Source organism: Corvus kubaryi, unplaced genomic scaffold (assembly GCF_017639235.1).
Source record: "Corvus kubaryi isolate FWS band 111438036 unplaced genomic scaffold, C.kubaryi_AGA036_p1.0 37392, whole genome shotgun sequence".
NCBI lineage: Eukaryota > Metazoa > Chordata > Aves > Passeriformes > Corvidae > Corvus > Corvus kubaryi.
Window position 1 is genome coordinate 5,438,113 of NW_024581131.1, and position 23,547 is coordinate 5,461,659.

At 51.3% G+C, this 23,547-nt stretch overlaps 2 protein-coding genes and 1 long non-coding RNA gene across 4 annotated transcripts in view; 1 reads left to right on the top strand and 2 right to left on the bottom strand.

The window, feature by feature from the left end:
* The window catches only part of LSP1 (lymphocyte specific protein 1), a 48,654-nt gene extending 34,693 nt beyond the window's left edge, over positions 1 to 13,961 (bottom strand). The window contains exon 1 of one of the 2 annotated variants that reach the window (XM_042038223.1): positions 13,814 to 13,961. In XM_042038223.1, coding sequence (XP_041894157.1) covers positions 13,814 to 13,893 — 80 coding nt within the window. In that variant the 5' untranslated portion in view covers positions 13,894 to 13,961. Of the gene's footprint in view, positions 1 to 1,893; positions 2,063 to 13,813 lie in introns of those variants that run through there. The other variant, XM_042038224.1, reaches the window with a different exon arrangement.
* Positions 711 to 3,329, top strand: LOC121669400. Its single transcript, XR_006017748.1, has 3 exons — positions 711 to 1,575; positions 1,667 to 1,737; positions 2,400 to 3,329. It is a non-coding gene; the product is annotated as an uncharacterized LOC121669400 (long non-coding RNA).
* Positions 13,962 to 14,656: 695 nt separating the features above from the next.
* On the bottom strand, positions 14,657 to 20,241 carry TNNI2 (troponin I2, fast skeletal type). The gene is made up of 8 exons (XM_042038280.1): positions 20,139 to 20,241; positions 18,405 to 18,434; positions 18,212 to 18,218; positions 16,404 to 16,445; positions 15,987 to 16,115; positions 15,514 to 15,603; positions 15,224 to 15,400; positions 14,657 to 14,907 (listed from the first exon to the last, which is right to left on the bottom strand). Exons 2-8 carry the CDS (start codon positions 18,410 to 18,412, stop codon positions 14,809 to 14,811), a joined length of 552 nt encoding a protein of 183 aa, XP_041894214.1. The 5' UTR covers positions 18,413 to 18,434; positions 20,139 to 20,241; the 3' UTR covers positions 14,657 to 14,808.
* Positions 20,242 to 23,547: the final 3,306 nt, after the last annotated feature.

Genomic DNA, 23,547 nt, shown 5'->3' on the forward strand with positions numbered 1-23,547 from the left:
AGCCAGCCCCGTGGCTGATCTCAGGATCTCTGGGAGAAACTGCTCCAGGAGAGAACTACAACTGCAAAACAGGCTATGGTGTGTATGGAACATATCCTGCCTGTTCTGCTGTTGAATCCTGTGAACATGAGTGAGGCTTTTTGTGTGTAAACCATGGAAATCCCTCACACCCCACTCCATTCCTCATCTGTAAGCAGTTCTGTAAAATACAGCCACAAAGCTAAACCTCAATCAGGTTACGTGTAATAACCCCACTGAGGAAAAATGTTACTTTGTAAAAAAGCCCCTTCGGACTCTCTGGGACAGCAGGAGGAACTTGGAGATGCCATTCAGAACAGGAAAACACCCTGGTTTAGGCTGTACTGAGGACAGTTCTTTGGACACCCCTTTACTGTGTATGAAGCACATGTGCTTGCCCTTGCTCCCCCCATCTGTCACCCTGCAAAATAAATTGCCACCCAGCTGTAAGCAGGCAATTCCCACCCCAGTTCATTTGCCTGGCCCTCCTCAGTACCAGCTGGCCCCAAATCAGAGCTTGTCCCTGCCTTCTGCACACCCACAGAGGTTTCCCTACCCCTTGCGAGCCCCTGACAAAGCCCTGTTCTGAAACAGGGATATGTAACTGAGATCCCAGTCCCCCTGGGCTGAGACCAGGGAATGGGTCCAACAGGCCAAACAAAAGATGAACAGAGAGGAGTCAGCTTCTCCTGCTCACTTCCCACCCCAGGAGCCTGTGCAACCAGTCAGAGCTTTTCTGCCGACTTCCCTGGGCCCAGAAGGGGAGAGAGTGGCAGGGACTGGATGGGCTGCAGGCACGCATTTCCCTTCCAAGGCAAGGAACTTATTTGAGAGATGAGGTTTAGAGGCTGCATTATCAACCAAGGAGACCCCAAATTGACTGGAAAATACATGGTGAAATAAACCCCACCATGACATCCTCCACCTCTCAGCTGCAGACCAGCAGACACAGCTGGCAAGGGAGCCAAGAGGCACCCAAGACGCAAAATGTGAGTCCAGCACTCCCTAATTCCGTCTCTCACCCATCCAGCTGCTCAATTAAATATGAAGAGGTGAGAAGTGCCTCTCTTCAGCCCAGTCAGAGCCATCAGCATGGCACACCACCATCATCCAGAGATGGATCCCAGAGACTCATGGAGGGAAGCAGCAACTTCAGCCCTCAGGGAAGAGCACAGTGACCGCATGGCCGGGAATCCCAAAGCCAGCAGACAATGTAGCCATCCTCCCCGGCTCAGCGCCGGCTGACAAACGGGAATAAACCTAACCGAGCCATCCACCTCCCTGCCCTGGCAATTATACTCTGAGAGAAAGGTTCAAAGCACTATTGTGATCAATTAAATCGAAAAAAAAGAGCAGTGTCAGCTTGCAGCCCTGGGAGGATCCAGCCCTTTACTGATCTCTGAATTAAAAACGCACATCACAGCGTGCACAACGTACAGTTCCTGCGGGGAAAAAAGAAAAACCCTTTTTCTAGGCAGAAGCGTTCAGCACTCAGGAGACACAAAAAGCCACGTACTGAGCCTCTCCTTGCAGGGAGAGGGGAAACCAGCGGCTCAGGTGAGTGTCACAGTACAGTTGTGCTCAGTTATTTCAGTTGTGAGCTCCTGGAAAAGCCATCAGTAAGTTCAAATCTGCTTTTCTCATACAGCTTTTGGGGAGAAGAGGGAGGGTTATCTATTATCCTTCCTTCCAATGCATCGGATCTGCTGGAAAACCAAGGTAAGGACGAAATCCAGCCGATTTAAAGGGACACGAAGACGGTCGGTCTGAAACACACGCTCCCTTTCCCCCCCCGGCGTCCCCCACCGCGCCCCTCGGCGCGGGCACATCCAGCCGGAGCCGGGAGCGGATCCCCGCGGGCAGGTGGGCGCTCACCTGATGAGGTTCTGCAGGCCCTGCTTGCTGGAGTTCCTCCTCAGGATCGCGCTGGTCATGGTGGCCGAGCCGCGGCGGGCAGGGTCCCGCAGCCGCCCCCTCCCCAGCGCCGCAGGCAGCCGCCCGGCACTGCGCGCTCCCGCGGCCCCCTCTCCGCCTTCAGGAAGTTCTGCAGCTGGTTTCCTTTTGTTTCTGCTAGCCCCCCCTGCTCCACACCCCCGGCTTGTCTCCTCCACCTCTACCTCCTCCTCCCCCTCTGCCTCGTGGAAGTGCCACGGGAGAATCTCTGGGAGCGCAGCCGCCGGCGGGCCCCGCAGCACAAAGCCCGGCGCTCCCCACTCCCCTGCGAGGGGGATTCTGTCCTGGCTTTAACTCTCTTCTCTCTCTCCTTCATCTTCGCCAGCCCCCTCATCCTCTCCCCCCTCTCCCCCCCCCCCCCCCCCCCCCGCCTTTCTTTTTTCTGTTTTTTCCCACCTTTAACACTGTTTTTCTGATTATACACAAAGCAAGCAGGGAGCAGAAATCCAGGTTGGCAACTTGCACTCGACGGGCTGTTAATCACTCCCGCTCCATTCACAGCAGAAGTCTTGCATGAAGGTCTCGCCTCCAAACAGTCCCCACACGTCCGAAGGTGAGCCAAGAGTCAGATTAACATGAAAGCGGCTTTGCACTGGGAAATGCCACACCAGAGAATAATGTTCTCCTGGGATGGAGATAGCAGCTGGATTTTGGGGGAAGCCACAGAGCTGCAGCCTCAGGCAGGCAAGCAGCCTACACCCTGCTTCTGCTCTCAAACATTCCCCCTCACCTGCCCAAGTCACCAACTTGCCCATGTCTCAGTTTTCTTAGCCATCAAATTGGGCAAGAGGAAAAAAATCTGGCTAAATACGGCTTGCCTCCATGAAACACTGATATTTCAGGGGATTAAAGAAGTGTGTGAGTGTTTGATGAAGGACTAAGATTGCCACCTGCTAAAACAAAATGCCCATCTGCCACATATTCAGATGGTTGTTCTTTGTGCTACCTCCTCATGGGAATAGTCTTGGGAAGAAAAAACAAAAGAGTCTTTTTCCCTAACCTGCATCTCCTTGTCCACGTGCTTTTGGGGTGAAAAGAGATCCTTCACCATGCCAAACCAACAGGTGCCTGGACTTGTACCTAGCAAGTTCCAGCCCTGCCATATACTTGCACATTATGGTGCTCATGGCACAGCCTGCCCGTGTTCCCCAAGGTAAGTGGGAATATTCCTCTGGCTCTCTCCGAAATGGGAGCAGTTAGGATGGAACCATTCTGCTGAGACCCTCACCTTCCTTCTGCTTTCGGTCCCTCTCATCTCATTTACACATTTCCTTTCAATCACTTCTGCAGAAATGTTTCTTGATGCCTGGTAAGCTGAAATGGGGAAGTTGCCCGTGAAATACACCAAGAAATCTCAAGTAAAAAAAAGGAAGTGCCTGCCCTCCTTTCCACTGTCTCTTCATTTCAAAACAGCTTGGTTTTTTTCCCTGCAGGTATTTACTAAGCATCACCTAAGTGATTATGAACAACAAAAACCACAAAGCACAGACATTGATGCCACCCTCACTCTGTGGGCTGCTTAGATGATATCACGCTGCATATTTTTCTTTCTAAATTCAGTGAGAAGATGCAACAGATCCACCACAAAAGATCTCTGTTGCTAAAAAAGAGCTTGTCCCAGCCCTGCAAGTGCTTGCAGGAGTAATTAGGTTTAAGCATGTGAACATTCCTATTGACCTCACCACAGTTGGCCAGAGTTGAAATGAAGTGAGCACCTACAGGGTTTTCTTTTTGGAGAGAATCGGCCCAAACCTGCCACTGACTCCCATGGTCCGAGCCAGGCAAGGATGCAACTTGAATGAGCCCTGGCAGGCAGAGATGTAGCTCACCGCCATGGGCCAGCAGCAACTTGGGGTTGGGTGAAATCACTGCAAGCACTCTTCGTTCAGGCAGAGATTCCAGATAATCTGCAGGGAGCTGAGGAGGGGCAAGGAAGAATGCAGCCACTGTCACCAGGAGAAGGCAGGAGCCTACTGGAGGCAAAGGGACGCTGCTACCTATCAGAGGTGAGATTCTCTGTGTAAATGGGCAGAGGGAAAAGCTGTTAATTCCCCCAGCAAGAGAGCCTTGGCTTCACACTGGGTTTGACTCCCGGAGGATGCCAGCATGAGCTCCTCATCTTGAAAGCACTTGGCAGACTTCCACCTCAGTTCCAGGACTGATTGCCTCTCAGAGATGGGGCTTTCCATGAACAGGGCTGACAGAAACCGTGCTTGGATGATGAAATGCAGGACTGGAGAGAGGTCATGACATTAGCTGTTACTGGTCTGAGGTGCTAAGATAATTTGGAAACACCAGAAGTGAAGCAGTGAGGAAGGGTGTCCCTTAACTGCAATAGGCAGCAGGCTGAGCTCTGTGTTGCTCCCAGGGAGAGAAATTTCTGGTACTGAACTCTGCCTGGAAAAATCTTTCAAGGTGGCTGGGTCACTCGACCTCTGGGGAAGGCTTCCTGCCTTTCTCCCTGGCTTTCATCTTTGAGAAAGATATTAAATATGACAAGAAAACTCATTCTTCCTCCAACATCAGCAGGGTCTGGCAGGACCACAGGAGAGGAGAGCATAGCAGGACCCCCAGCTTGCAAGAAGGGAGGGAACTGTGCACTAAGTGACACATGGACAGAGTCCCTATCCCCATCTCTGTGGGGCAGGGAGCGTTTAAACCCACTATTCAAAACCACAAAAGATGTGCCCACAGAGAAAGAGCAGTGCAGGAGAAATCCCACACCATAGCTTTAGAGTGCAGAGGCGCCTTGGGTCCCCTCTCCTCTCCTGCCTCTCACTGCCACGTGCATCAGTGTGAATCATACCCTGTATCTAGGAACAGTAAGGTCAGCATCAGTCCCACAGCTGCTCGGATCCTTTCACAGAAACAAACCCTCTGCTCCCACCAGGAAGTGGGTAGGAGTACAGTGGACACAGGAAGAAAAACAAAGAATTAATTCATCTGTTATTTTTTGGCACAGTTTAAGATAGAAGAACCACCATAAATCTCTGCAGCAAAACACCACCCCACTACAGGACCTGGGGCACCAGCCAACCCTGAGTGTCACTGGAGTTTCCCAAAGCTCTTCCCAGCAGCAGGGAAAGTAGAGGAGGTGAGATGCTGGGAGAGAGAGTGGGTCTGCCTCCGTCACTGTGGGAAGGAGGGCTGGAGTCCCAGAGAGATAGGGCTGCACCAGTTCCCGTTAATTACACAATCATTCTGCTATGTAGGACTAGTTGCAAAATCAGTTGAAGGCTCACACATGGTCAAGAGGGAAAAAAAAAAAGAACAAAAATACTCTAGTCCTGCTAGTGAGGAAATACAGCTCCAGCATTTCTCTCCAATACTGTTGGGATGTAAACCAGCATCAGCATAAGCCCCAAAGCACAGTCACTGCGAGGGCCAGTCCTTTACAAGTGCCACCATCTGCCAGCATGGTTTCCAGAGGTCCATGCCTGCATGTCAGTGGTGGATCCCACCCCGAGAAGATGTTCTCATCACAGGGACAGCCTCACATCTTCAGCAAGGACTAAAAGCCCTATCTCAGCTGGAGACCCTGTGCCTCCACCAGCAGCCTCCTAGGACAATGAGTAGATGGGGGAGCATCTCTGGTTTGCATCTTTCCCTCTGCCATCCCAAACCTCTCTCCCTATCCCAACATCCCACCAGCCTCTCTTCACCAGGCCCATGTATCCACCACTTTGAAACCAGCCTGGCAGGCCTCAGCATTTGCCCAGCCCCCCGAGAGGCCCACTTCAGGGAAAAGGGCACACCATTGATACATCAGCTGCATAGATGGTGTGGTTTACACACTGGCCTGAGGGGTAGGGTTTGGCCACCTCACCTCCACCCCAAATTCCCACTTAACTCAGTCCAGCTTACTCTGCCAGCACTCACTTTTGGGCAGCCAAATACAGAGACCAAGACAGGCAGTCAAGAGATAATCCCAAGGAAACAGCAGGACTAGCAGCCAAAAGCAGCACATTGTCTCCTTCCCACCAGAACAGCTCTTCACAAGCACCAAAGTGTGCTGCCAGGAGGGCAGGGCGCCTCACCTCTGCAATTAGCTCAGGGTGCAGGGCAAGGAGTCCAGTCCAGTGATGCTCCCCAGCAAGCCTTCCTCTGTCCTGGCCATGAGTCAGGAGAGGATATTCCCAAGCCAATACACGACCCCAGGGGTGTTCAGGGAGGGGGGGCTGTAGGCGGGAGCTGTCTTGGCTCAGAGGTGTTGCCAGGCCCACGCGCTCAGAGGAGCACCATGAAAAACATGTGTAATTGTGGGTCTAAACAGCCAACAAACACTGTGTCATACTAAGTCTGAATTATTTGGCATGGGATCAATGCTGACTTTCTTCCTATGATATCCAAAGAGGCAGAAATGAGAGGGAATCAGAAGCTGGATCTAGAAGGAGCATCCTTCTTCCTCTGCCCCACTGCTACCTCTCACCCTCACACAGAATGGAAAAGGGACACTCCCTGGGGAACTTAAACCTAAAAAACCAAGATAATAAATAATAATAATAAACCTAAAATATATAATAATATAATAATAAACCTAATAATAATAAACCTAAAATCCCAAGAGTTTGCTTCACTTACCAGTGAGAGGGGAGGCTTACAAGCCTTGTAAGAGAAGATGCTTTTGCTCCAGGGGTGATACACACAAGGACAAAGGATGGATTTAAAGAACAGGGGAAGGAGAGAAACATTAATGGGGCAGCCCAGCACAGTTAAAGGAGATCTGAGCCCCTGTTGCACCAAGGGCTGTGCAAACAGCAAGAAACCATGGTGAGCCACTGCAGTGAGCCACCATCCGGGTTTCCCAGATCAGGGCCAAGGCCAAGTGACTCAGCCAAGCCCTGGAGGAGTCTGCTGGTCCAGCATGTCGAGCCAGCATCATTACTGATACTGTGCACTGCTATCTATATATTTTGTTAAATCAACAAAGCCATTGGGAAAGAGACAGGAAGACAAAACAATGGCTGCAGATAAGATACTCCCAACCCACACAGGAGGGTCATTACAGGACAAGAGGAGAACTATTGGCCCTGAGGAGACAGGCTCCATCTCTTAGGGATGCTTGTCTACCGCAAGGCCAGGAAGCAGGACAAAGGACTCCAGCCAGGATGGATAAGATATAGGCAGCTGCTGCCAAGGGGTTGTCTTCCCCCAGCAGACACTGTAGGAAAAGTCTGAAAAAAGGCCTTTTTATAGCATATTGCTTCGTCATGAGTCTCTGCTCACCAAGGTTTGGAAAGCTGCTGAATGAATTTGAATTTTGAATGTCTGTTTAAAATAAATAGAGTGGTCTGTGACTAGGTAGATTAGATGGACACTGGGCAGCTGAAGACACTTCAGACATCTTCCACGTTGGGTATAAGAGGTGCACAACCAGTAACAGAGGCACCACCTTCCTTCACCAGGTGGCATCTGTGTGGTGTATTTAAGCATCGCCCAAAGCCATGCAGCACGTTTTGTGGATGGGCGTGTAGGTGAGTTCCACTGCACGAGCGCAGCCCCGCGTTGAGCCGTGCTGCTCAGCTGACCACACAGCTTTCAAGAAGTAAAATACAGCTTCTGCCCAATATAAACTTATTAGCTCATCTGCAGCTGGCTCCAGGCTCTGATGCAGCACCGTGTTGTGCAACACAAGCAGTTTTAGCAACCATTAATCTCTGCTTTACACTGCTGGGCTGTTACTCCAGCTGGGGTCAGGGGAGACTGAATGGATAAGAAGGAACTCCCAAGCGCCATGTGGCAGTTCCTGCGTCCCTCACTTCAAGTTGCTCCTTGTCCCAGGGAAAGGCATCTAATATCAGCTTGCCCATATCCATCCATGCTTGCCTCGCGAAGCTGGGCAAAAGACAGGAGCTGTTCTGAAAGGGCTCACAAAAGTATCTTCATGTATCCAAAAAGCTTGAAGACGCGTGGCTTTGTCAAGGGGGAAGACAGTCATTAATGCTCCAAAGCGAGGCCCAAAAAAAAGCTCAGAGAAGCCTCTCTGCACACAGGGCAGCTACTGCTGTATCCAAGAAGATGGCAACTGGAATGGAGAAGCAGCAGAAGAGACAAATGCCAGCCCCAGGAAGAAGTCCCACCAGAGCAGGGGTGCGCAGCCTGTGTATCACAGTAGTCTGCCCTTCAAGACAGCTCAGCTTGGGCACAAGGCTGTCAGCTCCTGTTATGGGAAGCTACGTGGCAACTGCAAGGAAGCACTTATTTTAAGAGGAAATTATTATTGTCATCCATTTTACTGGGGGAGAACCCTGCCCCTCCCAAATGGTTGGCAGCCGTGATTGTTTGGGGTCTGTCAATAGTTCCGGGTTTGTCAATGCTAATGGCTCCAAAGCAAGCTTGCACTGGAAAGGAAACTGCTTCTGCAGCAGAAAAGCACAAGCATGCACAAGCACAGGAGAAGAGATCATATTTTCCAAACTATCTGGCAAGGACTTGATAAAAGGCACTGCACAAACTGTCTACTCAGCTGCAGCAAGCAACAGATACCTAGAGCTGGGAGAGAGGCTTCCTTGGTAATGCAGAATGAATCCTTAACAACAAAATCTGTTTTCAAAATGAGCACGTAAGCAAAAGAACCGAAGACCTCCAGCTGATGCAAACTGGCAGAGCTTTCTTTATGGCAGGCAGAGGGATGGTGCTGACATACACTGGCAAAAGCATTTGGGCCTACATGTCTGTGCAATAGCAAGAGAAATCCAAATAAACTGAGCTCCAACTAACTCAAGTCTTGCACTTCTCAGATCAGTTGCCTGCAGATTGCCCCAAGTTTTCAGACCACTGGATGCAAGTCACCAATAAAGCCAGTAGAAGCCCAGTGACTGCCATTTCCAGCTGGGTTGGCTCGTGTATCTTCCTCTTTACCCATGTATTCCTTGGACAGTTACCACATGCACCAGGCTGCTAGGAACCACCACTGCTCATGTGAGACGGGCTGAACCCAAATAGTTCCTGGGTTTGACACTCCCCCGTATGACTGAAGATGGAGCTCTGCTGCCAGCCCTAGCAGCCCATCCCAGGAGGGACTTGTTTAAAGTAGCAAATAACAGAAGATACTCTGTCCTGCCCTGCTGCAAGTTCTTCTGCAGACAAAGAGGGCTGCAGGAGTGGAGCCCCCAGAAAGCCACTGGAGACCTGCCCGTGAGGAAGACAACTCTGAGTGCCGAAACCTGGGATTAAGACACTTCAACGGCTGCCTCTCACATCTGGTGTGCGTTAGGATGGATACACTGACAAGGAAAATATCCATGGGCTCCAAGTGGGCTGGTTAACCCACTCATGGCTGAGCCTCTGTGGAACATGTGGACAGGCCGAGGACTGCCAGATACCTGGCCAAGCCTCAGGAGAGCTGGGCTCAAATCTCACTAGTGGACTGTGCTTCCTAGATGATACTGGGAAACCAGGAAGCAATTCAGGTGCCTAAACATGGGTGTCAAGCAGGGGATGCCTTGGGTTACCTGAGACAGCTGCCAAGGCCTGGCAGATGTCACACAGGTCCATTAGGAAACCACCTCTTCTGGGTACCAAACCCACAGTGGGCAAGTTCTACAGTCAGGGCATCCCTTCCCCTTCTTAAACATCTCAACCTCAGATGTCTGACCTCGCAGTAGAGATAACCTGTCCTCTTTCCCTGAGGCAGGAGGCCACGGGCATAGCCACAGAGCACCCAGCATGGCAACACCATGGGTGCTCCTGTAGTACTGATCATACCAAATCCATGCCAGGCAGGACAGCTGCTTTCCCAGAATGTGCAACACCTCCTAGGACATATCTTTTGACCCATACCAGATGGCCATGATCCAGAACATGACCTGCGTAAAGAGGCCATACAAATACACCCCTGTGTCTTCCTTTCCTTGACATACATCCCCAAGGTTTCTCGTCCTGAAAGGCTTAAGAACAGAACCACAGCATGAAGATCCATTCCTCGTGCATTTGGCTTCAAAGGATGCCAAAGCACCTCCTCAGTAATCCCCAAAGACTCAGCCTGATGAGGAGTTTATTGGGCTCATATTAAGGGAACAGGAACTGCAGCTACAGGAGGTCCAAGCTGCTGTGCAAGCTGGGGGAGCAGGGCCCTCCCTCACCTGTTCCAGGTGAGCAGGCACCATCCCTCCCAGGCAGGTTTGCAAAGCTGGACTGTGCCAGGAGGGCTGCATGGGAAGGATGAAGTGAGAGCACCAAATCCTTCTGATGTTCCCTGTGAGCCCCTGAGCACCACTGCAGGTTTGCAGTCAGTCAGAGCCAGATTACACTTTCAGGAGTCTGGTGGTCATACCAAGGCCTCCTGGAGCCTGAGCAACAACTTTATTTGGGCCAGCAGTCCCGCCCCCCTCAAAGAAAAAGCTGTTCCCAACAAAAACATGGCACTGACGAGCACCGCCTGGCCAGGTGGTCTGTCCAGATGTGAGTCAGTGTCCTGACAGAGGCAGCAGCCAGGCTGGATGAGTGCCTAGCTGGGAGCAAGCCCAGCTCTGGGGAGAGCACCAGAGCAGCAAGGAGTCAGCTCAGCCCCCAGGCAGACCCCACAGTTGGGCATGTGGGTCACAGGGATGACAGATGCAAAGGGGGATGCAGGCAGAGCATCAGTCAAGGCTGGATTAGCGAGGTCAGTGAGGGTCAGAGCAGAGGGGCCCAGGAACCCCAGGGCATGCCAGGGTTAAGCACTTCCCTTCTGCACAGCCAGCCCTTCCAGTTATCTCTAGGTTTTCAGATTTGGGGAAAAGCCCTAAACCCTCTGAAGTAAGTTCACCTCACAAAATCCAGGGGCAAGGGATTCCCACAAGCTTCAGAGCCAGACTTCACATCAAGAGTTTTAAGAAAGCCAGCCTTCCAGCCAGCAGAGAGTCTTTAGTGTTTTCAAAAGAAAAGTGCAATTCAAATGAAGGCTGCTGGGCAATCCCTTGCTTTAACACACACTCCTCCAAACCCATAGCTTTACATAGCAAAATAAGCTCGGAGGCAAGGCGAGGCAAGCCAGGCTTAATTTATTTTTTTTTCCCCAAGGAGAAAAGGACAGTGAAGGCACCTGATACCTCCTATAATTAGAGACAGTTCTTTATCCCTAATGCCACTGCCAGAGCACCTATATCCAATTTGGAAACCATAAGTATAACCCGGCTTCATTAAATAATCCATCTGGGCCTCCCCTGTTAATTTCCCTACTATTTTTCCACTTTAATGAGCCCAGCTGGGTCAAACTGTGACCAGTCACTCCTGAGCAGGGATCAGCCATCCCTCCATTCTACTCCCAAGGAATCTGGTGTACTGAGGGGTCCAAAAACTCTCCAAGTATCAGCTTTCCCAAACAACCTCCTTCCAACCATGGGTATACTTAGCAACAGCAGCCATTTCAGCAAAGACCCTTGAGGCTCCTCTAAGGATCTGGAGAATTCAAGACAGCTGGGGATGGACATGGCAAGGAAAAGCCTGGGGCTTGCTGGCACAGCAGAGCCTCCCCCCAGGCAGTGACCATACATGGGCTGCCAAGGGCTCCCTGCCCTGCAGCTCATGGGGAGGGAAGACCCAGGAGGAAGGAGACAGGGGAAAAGCCAATCTGCCTCCCAGGTACAGATATCCTGCAGAGCACAGCCGAAGGGATGTGCACGGCTATGGGGGTAGGAACTAAAGGCAGGGGTTACCTGAAGCCTCCAGAGCTTTATGGAGAGAGCTCTGAGTAACAGACCTTGTGCATACTGGGTTCCCAAGCCCTGGGCATCAAGGGAGGACAAGCTAAGCAGCCACCTCCCCAGAGCTCCCCCCAGCTTCTCACTTATTTGGGAAGGCTCACACCACAGCAGTTTCCCACATAGCAAGTCCAGTTCATGGAAGAGAGCATAACACTGGTCTGGTTTAAGCAGTGTTACACCAGCATCAGCAGGACTTTGCCAGTATGTCCCAATTTGTATGAGGGAACAGAGTAGGCTATGTTCAAATTAAGATTTCTAGGACATTTTCTAATGCAAGCTCCTCTTCTATATACACTGGGCACAGTTAAATAGACAAAGTTCATTGTTTAAGGACACACAGCACTGATATTTTTCTCCTGCCATCTCCCACTGTGCATTACACCCAGGAGCCTTGGGATTCACTTTCCTGGCAGCTCCATCACAAGATTGTTGCTCTGACATCCATCATGCTTTAGGCTGTCCTTAGAACCTTATCCTGCCTCCATCCATCCATGGGTCAGCTTGAAAAGAGCTTTTTCGTCCAGGAGAGGATGATCAGGAAGATAAGCTAGCCACAGGGTGAGAAAAGGTAGACCCAAAACAGCAAGTGAGCACTTCCTTCCTTCATTTTGGGAGTGGAAATCACCAGAGTCTAGCAAACGTTTAAACAGCACAAGGAAAAGCAAGAGAAGTTTAGAGCTGCACATGAAACTATTATACAAATTGTAAGGGAAAGTTATTCTTCATATTTTTAAAACAAAGAGGAACTCATTTCTGCTCACTATTTTTGCCATCAAGTTTCATATTTCATTAAGATTCTAGAACACAGCTAGAGAGGAAGGGATGCGCCACCCTGCTGTCAGTGTTCACACCCTTTTTAAACAAGGCTGTAAGGGTCTGAGTGCAACAGAACAGACTCCTCCAGACAGCCTTTTATTTAGCTGAAACTCCAGCAGGAAACAGAAAAGGGAACAAGCTCACCCAGCCCCACCAGCAGACCCCACCGGTGGCCCTGCCTGCACCAAGGTACCTGCACTTACTGCAGAAAGAGGGGAGCAGGAAGGTTTGCTTGCCTTGGGCCAAACACAGCACCTGCTCCTTGCTGCTCGAGGTGAGCTGAGCCTGCAACAGAGACACAGCCAGGCAGGGACAATGCTGGGAATCACATCGATCCCGGTGCTGAGGAAAGCCTTGTGCTCCCCCAGCAGCCAAGGCTTCCCCTTTGTTTCAGCAGCGAGTCATGCATAGAGCCTTCCAGCACCTTTTGAAGCTTCCAGTCAAATCTTCAGCCAAGGCTAATTGCTGTCAGGTGTCAGCCGAAGCACTTACTGCCACCACTGATGACAGGAGATGACACACCTTTCTCCTCTCATTGTCACTCAAGGGGCTTTTTTTCCTGTCAACATTAGCTTCGCTGGCTCTCAGAAGCCTTCGGGAGAAATGCTAATGCAAGCTTTGAAGCTGGAGGTGAGAAATCAGGCAACCTCCTAAGCTCCCTGGATGCTCAGCCTGAATCCAGTCCAAATCTTCCATACTTCTGGGTGATGCACTTTTGCTGAGCTTATCTGTCTGCCTCCACCACAGACAGATGTGGTCTCTGCTACTGATCTGTATTCTTTTAGCCCCCATGGAAAGTTGTCTGTATTCGAGTGAAGAGACCCCAAATTTTACAGTCTCTGCTGATAAAGCAATAAAGCAGAGCAGAAGCACAGGGAGATATATAACTTTACAGTAGCCAGCCTGAAACATTGCCAGGTAAATTCAGCTGGAGACATAGGGGATGCAGCAAGAAATCAGACGTGCCCAGCAAGGAGAGGAGGCAGCTGATCTCCACATTAGAGAGGTCTTTAGACATGGGGCTGATTTCGGCCACAGAGCAGCTCCAGGTCACCAGACCCCTCACTTGAGCTTGCCTGCTTCTGGAGCTGGCGTTCCCCACTCGATCAACCCCCTCCCAAGGGCTTTGAAGTTCAAAGGGGATGAGACCTTTAGAAAATCTAACTCTCCTCCTAGCTGGAGAAGCTTGTCAAAAGCCTGACAGAACATCTGACCCACTCCAGCCTCGTGGTTCATCATTGTTCTGGCTGCACATCCTCCTTTCCCACCATGCCCTCCCAGTTTCCCAGCTTCCCGGTATCCCGGGACTGGAAGGCAGCTATGTTGTCCCCAGGCCTTACCTCTCATTCTCCCCAGGGGATTCATCTCCCACTTGGCTCACTCCTTCTGCACCCTCCTGGCAGCCCTCCGAGTCTGACATCTTCTCCCCTGGCTGGCACGGTGGCCGCACGCACAGCTCCAGCACCAGGGTGCTGCCACTGTTTCACTTTTCCTGTGCTCAGCAGAAGTGAGCTGTGCCGGAAACTTCATGGGCTGAGGGTTTGGGGGGATGGGAGACGGCAGAAGGAAGGTGAATTTGGGGCTTTTTTTTGTTTTGTTCTTTTTCTAAAAACCGTTGAGACTGATTTAAGATTTTACTTGTCGACAGCTAGAAATTTGGAAGTGCTGGGCTAACCCAAAAGAAAAGTGGGTGGCATGGACATTCCCACCATGGCAGGGAGAGGAGTGACCCACTGCCCCCCCAGCTGCCCATGCCACTCTGGTGACAGCCATCATCTCTAAAACCACAGCACCCTACACCGTACCAGTTCCAGGGTGCTGCTGTAGGTGCTGCCAAGGTTGTCCTGACTTTGCACCTCCCAAATCCCACTGGAGCCAAAGGGTCTGCTTCTGCCCTGCAGATGCCACTCCTCTCCCCCCTTCCGAGCTCTTCCCCACAACGTCCTGCTGATGAGGTTCTGCAACACCTCCTGGGTCTTGGACTGTTATCTCTGTCTCTTCACCACTGGGGAAGGGCATGAGCATCTGCAGCTTTGGAGGGGACCAACAGCAGAGAGGTCCCCTATCCCCTCAGCACAGCCCCTGCCAAAGCTTCCCCATCCCCTCCAGGACTCCCACAGTGAGGAAGTCTCTGCAGGCACCATGGCATGAGTCGGGGTCTGGCCACCTAGGCAGGCAACATCCACCTCTCCCACCAAAGCTTTATTTACATCACTGCTGCCACGATGCAGCTCTTTGCAAAACTAGAGAGAAATGGCACCCAGTCAGCGCCCCTGAGCCCAGCGGGGCAGCGGGGACAGCAGGGAGAGGAGGGCAGGTGTGGAGACACAGGTGCTTAGGACTCGCCAGCCTCGAACATCTTCTTTCTGCCCTCCATGCCAGACTTCTCCTCAATGTTCTTCCTCCAGTCACCGACATCGCGGAGATCCTTCTCCTGGGGGAGGGATGGTTGCGTTGGTGCGAGTGGTGCCCCCCAGGGTAAGAACCCATCCAGCCTGGGCCCCACACCAGCCCACCCGTGGAAACCCCCACGTCAGCTAGAGGAACAGAGTTCCACCCATGCTATAGATCTTTTTGAGCTGCACCCTCCTGTTTCAACATCATGGGTGCCAGAGGAGGAAATACTGAGCAAGAAGAAGAACATTATGGAGAAAGAGTCATTCTCAACCCTGTCTATCATACAGGAAAGTGTGAGCCCTGAAGGGTGGGGGCCAACTCCTGTTAGGGAAAAAGGGAAGAGGGAAGGATACCTTCTCAGTGTCCTCCTTCTTCACTTGCTTCAGGTTGGCTCGGAGGTCCATGCAGACCTTGTGCTTGGAGCCCAGCAGGGCCCGCAGCATCGCGTCAGCAGACATGCGCACCCTGCGCAGCGGCGGCCGCTTGAACTTGCCACGCAGGTCAAAGAGTTTCTGGCTCAAGTCTTCCAGCTGGGGTGGATGAAATGGGGGTGGGGGGCAGAGAGAGAGCAGGGCATAGGTTTCATGAGGCATGAGGAACAGGCTGGAGACTACCCTGAAGGATGGCTCCAGGGTAAACTCACCTCCTTGGTAGTCTTCTGTAGCTTCACCTCTGTGTCATACCTCTCTTCATCCACTGACTCTATCTTGGCATGAAGCTTTTTGCACAGCTCCTGGGAGGAAAGCAGAGAGGGATGTTGACTGCTAGGACCCACACACACAATACCTCTCTCCTGACTGCTCTGGCTCTGAAAGCCCTCAGTCCAGAAGACTAGAGGGGATTGAGGTGAAGAATGGCTTGTCAGCCAGCTCCTAATCTCTGTGCTACTGCCTCAACATTTAAAACACATATTTCCTGCCAGCCAGATCCCTTTTTTTTGTAGAGAGACCCCATCTGCCTCTCAAGCCAGCTGCAGGTCCATCTGGCTCCAGGGCAACACAGGTGAGAATAGGGTCAAGATGGGAAGGATGGGAAGGCTGGTCTAGATCCAACAGGCTGACTGATGAAGTCAAATCTTTTCTGCTCCAGCACTGAGGGGGTTAAAGAAGCCTTTACCTGAAGTTCCTGCATGGATCCTGGGAGCGACAGAGGAGGGCAATGTTCTGCCAGGTAGTTTTGCTTTTCCACTTCTTTAGCAGCTGCTTCTTTTTCTATTTCAGTGGCAGCCAGCTGGAGCATAGCACTCTGGAAGGCAGCAGGAGAAGGGTCAGCACTGGGTGGAGGCAAGGAAGGAGGGCAGGGGGGTCGTCAGGGGAGTGGGAGTCCTGATGGAGAGGCAGCTTGGCGAGTTCCCATCAATACCACCATTTCCAAGCAAGGGACATGGTGGAGACCCAGTAAGTGGGGTGGGGGGGCCCCCACGTTGTGCATTGTGGCCTCTTCTAGTAGGGAGAGTGCTGAGAGGTGGCTGGCTTGGGATGGAAGATGGGAAGGTCGGGACACACATCACATAGCCACAGCAGTGCCACGTACCTTCAGGTGCTGCCGACGGGCAGTGGCTGCCCTCCTCCTTTTCTGCAAGTGGAAGAAACAAGAGAAAAGCAGGTTATCAGGCCCCCATTCCCCTTTCCATTGCCCTTCCCCATGCAATGCCACAGTCCACCAAGGACCTGCAAGATGGCTCCAGCCACGATGGACAGCTTGACATACAGTTGGTCCCCAAACCAGCAGCACTCAAGGAAGAGGCTCCCTGCTGAACCCAGATTTGCCAGCCTCAGGTAGCTAAAACCTACAAAGTCCCTCAGGAAGAGATAACAAGGGTGTGATGAGCTTGAAAATATATATATAGAATATGACTTCAAACTTGTCTTCTTGGGACTTTTAGCCTTTTCTCTAACTTCCTCTTCACTCAGATGTGTTTTACTTTGTGCTCAAGCTAATGACCCCCATGTCCCTGGGCACTCAGGAGCTGTGGGATGTCTTTCTGAGCAGTCCAAGGCACGTGTCCTTCTGACATTCTGGTGACAAGGACAGCCAGACAGGTGAAAACATGAAAGCTGTGTAATTTCTTGAAGCTGAAAAGACCCAGCACAAGTGATACTGAAGCAGGGGCTCATCACAGATGGAGGACAGACACAACCACAGGCTGCCCTTCTGTACTTGTCATGCTGGACCAGGGCTCCTATTTATAAAAAACCCACAACTTCTGCATTTCAGCTGTTTCCTGAGCATTTCACCCAGAAGACAGGGCACGTCTGAGTTGGGCTAGCCCAGGGGAAACACATCTGATATGCTGAGGGGCGGGGAGTAGAAAGCAGCACTTGGGTGTGGGTCTGTGCTGCATAGAGGAGGAAGTAGATAAGGATGTGCAGAGTGAAATGTAACAAAATATGACATGTCTTGCATATGCAAATGGTGCCAAAGCCCTCCTGACAGGGCTGGAGGGCTCTGCAGAGAAAAGGCACCATGCTCAGAGATGCAGCACACCATTAACCATCAGGTAATCAGATTCCTTGAGGGCTGTTAGTCCAGGGCTTATTCTCCATCTGAAAACTGGTACCTTAGCAAAGAGTGTCCTCCCAGCCTTTTCTGGGAGGTCTGGGTTTGATGGGGAGTAAAAGAATGTGTTGGATATCAGCACCATTTTGTGGTGTTTCTATGTGTCCCTGACATCCTCTTTTCCCTCGGTGAGAGCAAGCTGGAGCTTGTGGTGTTTCAGACATATGGGGAGATGCCAAGCAGAAATGAAGGATGGAGCAATTTGCTAAGAGGAAATGTGGAGTGACAAAGCCACGAACAATCCTCCCACACCTTCCCCTGCATTTTTCCAGGCGCCCCCAGCCCCACCTGGCTCTGCCAGAAGCCGGGGAAAACTTGCTAAGAATGCAACCTCCACCCTGCTCACACTCCCCTGGATCCAGATCTCCTTGGAATGGCTTTTAGAAGTGATTTTTCAGTGCTCAGTGTGTAGAAAATGAAGGGGTAGACGTGGGGAAGGAGGAGAGGATGGGATGCTAGGCCAAGGGCGGGATGGTGGATGGATGATGGAGGAGAGGTGGCTCTGGACCACTGCCTTCCCAGCACCATCTCGTGGCCGGCTGGAGAAGCAGGAATGGAGGAAAAAAAGCATCTAACTCCAAGCCAGGAGACAAAAAAAAGCCTTTCAAAAGGGATTTTTCTTCTCCTTCACGTGTTTGCCAGGAGGAGTCAGCAAGAAAATAACGATGAGCCATTCCTCCCACACACACCCCCAGCAGCTGATTTTCCTAGGAAGGAGCAGTGAAACCAGGACTGCTGCCATGAGCATCGCTAAAGGGAAAACCCCAGCAAAACACACTTACCTCTTCACTGTTCAGGAAAAGCAGATGGACAAGGAAAGGAAGGAAGAGAACGGGGAAAGAGGAAAAAAAGGCAGTTAGTTAGCATCCTAACTGAAAACAAGCAGAAGAATTTTAACAAGCATAAAAAGTTGATGGTTGAGCAAAAGTTTTTAAATGCCAACAATATATTGGAGACAGAAAAACGGGAACTTACTCAGACATCTTGGTTTAGATGGTTGTGAGCCTGAAATGAAAACCAAGAAAAAAAGTTCATAACTATTCATGCTGGTGGTCACTTTCTTGGGTTTAAAAACAAAGGAAGACTCCTCTAGAAAATAAAATGAGGAACAGGTCTGTTCTCGTTTCCCAACTTCACCAATTTTTCATCATATAGGGAACTAGGCTGCAGTTTGTAGACAAGAGGCAAACATTTCCTCATAGCAACACAAACCTTAGCATCAAGGGACTTCTGGAAAAGACCAGGTGGGGCTGAGCCAGAAAAAGAGAGATCTGTGACAGTGATTCCTGCAGGTATGCTTCTTGTTTGACCCCCAGAAAACCATTTTATTCAATGAAGAAAGAAAAGGTAAAAGCTATTTTCAGTTTACTGCTTTACTTTGCCATTCAACCTTACTTCACTTCATAAACAAGAAATATCTCAAAGCCTGCAAAGGGTTGGCAGTGACCCCAGGTGACAAGGAAGGACTTCAGAGGGTGCTGCTGCCAGTGTATGCACACATTCTGTGGGACAGGGGAGCCTGTTGCAGCAACCTCAGCACACGTGATGTAGAGCAGGGTTGGAAATTGTGGTTGAGTTGATACAGGCACAAAAAAAATAATCCCCAGACAATTCCTTGCATTTGCTTTAAGTGGAAAATTTACACGTACAACGCAGCTTATTAGGGAAGAGATGGAAGAGCACCTTTCCTTTGCTGTAAATGATTTCCACACAAATAGAATTTTGCTTCTCTAGCAGAGCAATATCTGCTGCTTGCATCTCCCAAGCCAGTCCTCTGCAGGGCAGACAAGGCCCCCAAAAGCAGCCGTCTGCAGACCTGGGAGGCTCCGTCAGGAGGGGAAGCATTAACGGGGGCTCATGCCCGAGGCAAGAGGCGCGGCTTGCAGGGCCAAGGAAACATTATCCTGGAAAATGTGCAGGCCCATCACATTACTTCAGAGAGGAGGGGGGGAAAGTGCTTCTAAAAATGGCCAGGGAGCTGCAGAAGGAGCTGCAGCTGTCTCCTGGGACGGCAGCCTCTCCCCGGTGCCAGCCCCCGTGACTCAGGGAGGTCGGAGCGATGCGCAGCACAAGCCGCCGCAGGTGGCGGAGCTGCAGCCGGGGCGGCCGAGGAACGCCGGCTATTTTTACTGCCATCCCTGCCCCGCAAGCACACGCTCCCGCTTCGGCCGCAGCGACGCCGGGCAACCAAGGGGACAACGCCGGGCTGCAGCTCGCTGCCCGCGACGTGGGCTTGAATCACCTGTTCTGCCGGGAGGACACCATAAATTTGGATGTCGGTGCCTGTCCAAGGGTGTTTTTGGGGAGGAAGGCACTGCAAGGGTCGGGTAGGGAACTGGAGGAAGGGGTGTAAGCAGGGAGCGTAGCCCAGTCACAGCAGGCAAGGATCCTGAATCCCATGGCCCTGGGGAGGTCAGCGTGGCTTCACTTGCCTTCGCCACTCAAACTGAGAGCAGAACCAGCCAAGGGAGGGGAAAGCATGAAATCAAAAGGAAAAAAGCTCACTGGAAGAGACAGAGGGAACCTTTCCAGTGCACAGACCCTCTCTGACAAGCAAAGGATGGAGGAAGTTTTATTAGCACCCCTGTTTCTCCCAGCAGGCCACCCCCACCTGGTATTTATCTCCCGAATACTCAGGTAAGCAAATCTGCTCCCCCATCACTCCCTAAGAGCAAGCTGGGTCATTAAGAGATATGCAAAAAGGCTCACCCAAGTCTGGAGGAGAAAATCAGAGTCGTGCTGGCTGGACAGGATGGACAGACGAGCCTCAGGCAGCTGGCTGAGTAAGGAGGTATAAAAGGGCTTCTCGGGTGGCTCAGCAGAAAATCCACCTTCTCTTTAAGGGCATGGAGACCTTCTCAGACCAATGATGTGCAAGAGTCCCCTGTGCACCTCCCTTGGCTAGGGCAGGCCAGGCCAGCAGGAGAACAGGAGGGGGCAGCCCCCAGGGAAGGAGGGGTGGGGAGGAGGAGAACATCTTCTACCCGTGGGGTCTGGAGGAGCTGGGGAGGTGTTTTTCCTCAGAAGTGCCAAGGAGGGAGCCTTCCTCTCCCTCCTCCTGCCACCAACCAGTCACAATAGATACGGCTTCGAATCTCTGGGGAGCCCAGGCTCCCTGCACACAGCCATCCATCTGCAAGGCCTCTAATTAAAATTTCCCCTTGGATACACAGAGTGGCTTATCCATGGACAAGGACATGATTCAATTTGCCTCCAAGGGCTTGGGAACAGCTCTGCCCTTCAGGAAGGAAGGAAGAGAGGAAAGAGCTTGCACCCCAAATATCCACTGCCGACAGCATATGCAAGAGCAATCCCATAATAAGCCGTCCAGCACTAGCTTTTTTAACCTCACTTATTTCCCTCACACAGGAAATATTTTCAGCTCTTCCCTGTGCGAAATATTTTAACACAACTCCGTTTTTTTGAAACACAATCTGTGGAGCTGCTGCAGGCAGCCCCAAGCTTCAAATCCAGCCAGGGGCTGGGGAAAGGCAGCAGAGCATGGGGTAGCAGCCCCACGCTGACAGCAAGAAGGGTAATCCCCTCTGTGGGATGACCCAGACCCATATCTCCATGGATCTGAAGGAGAAGCAGGTGGAAACGTAGCTGGAAATATTCCCCAGCCCTGGTCACAGCACATGTAGTGTGTGTGTGTAGGGGATCCCATGGAGACAGGGACCCAAACAGCTCCTGCTCTCCTCCCCCAGGCCAGGCGCTCCCTCCTCTTCCAGCTGGGATTTTTTAGGCTGATTCAGACATGGCCCTGACAATATTTTCCAGGCGACTCCCAGACATTATATAGATAGTGGCAAATCCCTTGCTGCAGGCTTCCTGTTTTACCACCCTCAGCACCACGCAAGTACTGCTGCAGATGCTGCTGAAGGAAGAGCAAGTCCTTGGGATGGGAATGGTGTCTTGCAGGGGTTTGCCATGGTAGCACATGGAGGAGGGGAAACCATTAGTGTGGGCAAGGCTGGGTCCACTTGGGATTTGTCCCTTTGAAATGCTGCAGCTACACATTCTGGCCTCTGCTGGCCCATCAGTCCTCCAGAGAGCAGCTCAGTTCTTGGTGGAGGAATCAAAACTGGGGCAGTTCTCCATTCAAAATTCCCCACAGCCAGGGAGTTTCCTTCAGCAATGTGAGGTGAAGGTATTCTGAACCTCCTGGAGCCCAGCAAAAGAGATCTGCTCAGAATTCAAGGGTGTGGTTTTCACCTTGTGACAGGAAAGTGTTGGCCTGATATGTTGGAAAAAAGAAGTTCAAAGAAAGAAGTCCCATGAACAAAATACTGGCCAACAGAGGTGTTTGTAGGATATGGGAGGAGTGGATGGTGAGGTGTGGTAATAGGATGAGCAGGTCGAGCCTCCAAGTCTGCAGAAGGCTTTCCATGGAGCTGCCTTGCACAGGGGTTAAGCTGTAGGGCAACTCTCCCAGAAAAAGAAAGAGGCCCCAGACCTAAATGCCACAAGGAAGAAACCCAGTGAGCACAAGGAAGAACGGAAAAACAAATCCATGTCAAAGTTAGAAGCTATGGTTAACATTAAGAAAGACGGAAGTTTCCAAAGGAATTACGTAAATGTTTGAGTGATGAAGGAACAAATTTCTTGCAGAAAAGCTCAAGGAAGGCATAAGGAAGCTCCAGTACATTCTTCAGAGAGGTGTTTGGCTCTGTGAATATTAGGTGTAAGTGAGGGTATTCCACAGGGGCCAGAATGGATGCACTGTTCATACTTGGATACTTTCCTATGGAGCATCTGACCTTGTTCCCTTCCCTCATTTCCTGCCACTTGGGCTAGAGGAATGCATCATGGGTGTGGGCCACCATTCCCAAAGCACTTCCACCATCCTGCGAGGTCAGACAGAGGGAAGACCTGTCACAGACAGGAGGTTCTGCACAATGTTTTAGAGACTCAGGTGTGGCTCTTTTGGACCAGGCTTCTCCACAGAATCACCACGTGTTGGAAGGATGAGGCTGATGAAGATGTCCCTCATGGCACTCTCCTACACCTTTACACCTTGCCTCCTCTTCAACATCCCACAAGTGTCAAGTGGACAGGCACTATGGAGTGACATGACACCAGATGACACTATGTCTTATTTCCAAGGATGACACTGTTAGCAAAACACAAGCCTTCTGCTCAGCAGCAATTGTAATCATGGTAAAAGTTCGGGCAATATCACTGGGGAAACCTGTGTCTGACTGCCCTTTGCTTTCCCAAAATCACATTGGACCAAAGCAAAGCACACGGCTCCCATGCTGCCCAGGACATACCTGCTCTCTCCAATGTATCCCCAAAAGAGCTCTCCATGCTCTTCTTCTGCTGACAGCAGCCTCTAGGAGCTCTCCAAAGGAAGGCCATCACTTTCACATCTTGTGCCAGTGCTGTCCTACACCCCACAGCAACAGTCTGCCATGAAATGGGGTTAAGGTTTTTGGGTTTTCCTATTCAGGGCTGCTGCCAACCAACACAGCCACCCTGTCCATGTAGCTCCATGCTATCTTCCTTGGCAGGGAGTGCTTTGGGCACAGGATGTTCATGCCCTCAGGCTCCAAACCCACCAGCAGGTCCTGACAACACTCCTCAATGTTCAGCAGATACCTCACGAATGCATAAGCTGACAGCAACTTTGTGCTGTGTTTGACCATCAGCTACACAATGATGCAAGTAGAACCCCAGGAGAAGCCATCCCAGCAGTGGATGAGGACACAATTCCCTTTCTCCAGCGAGACCTCGATGCACTCATCAGTGTCCCAGAAGCAGGGCTGCCCCATTCCATGACAATCCCCATGGAGCCTTGAGGCGTGTGCGGAACCCTCCCCGTGGCAGATGTAGGGGATGACACTCAGGCTGCCATCACTGGGCAGGCAGCTCATGTCAGTGAAGATGTCACTGATGAAGCTGTCACTGATGAAGCTCTCAGTGCTGTTCATGCACAGCCCCTGCCCACTGCCAATGTTCCCCAGGAGGATGCAGTCAGTCATCTGAGTGATGACGGGTCCTGTGAAGGGGCAACACACAGGTTTCTGACCAGTGGGCTCCTCGGGATGTGGCTTTTTCTCCCAGTTCTCCCTGAGGGATTTCTTGGAGCTGGCGTGTGGTGCAGGGGACTGGAATA

Bases quoted from the DNA above. Each gene is read 5' to 3' on its own strand.
- TNNI2 (XM_042038280.1), bottom strand. The intron at 16,116-16,403 runs GTACGTGGCACT...GCTGCCTTCCAG, and splicing joins CCCGTCGGCAGCACCTGAAG to AGTGCTATGCTCCAGCTGGC. The intron at 15,604-15,986 runs GTAAAGGCTTCT...CTTTCCTCCCAG, and splicing joins GATCCATGCAGGAACTTCAG to GAGCTGTGCAAAAAGCTTCA.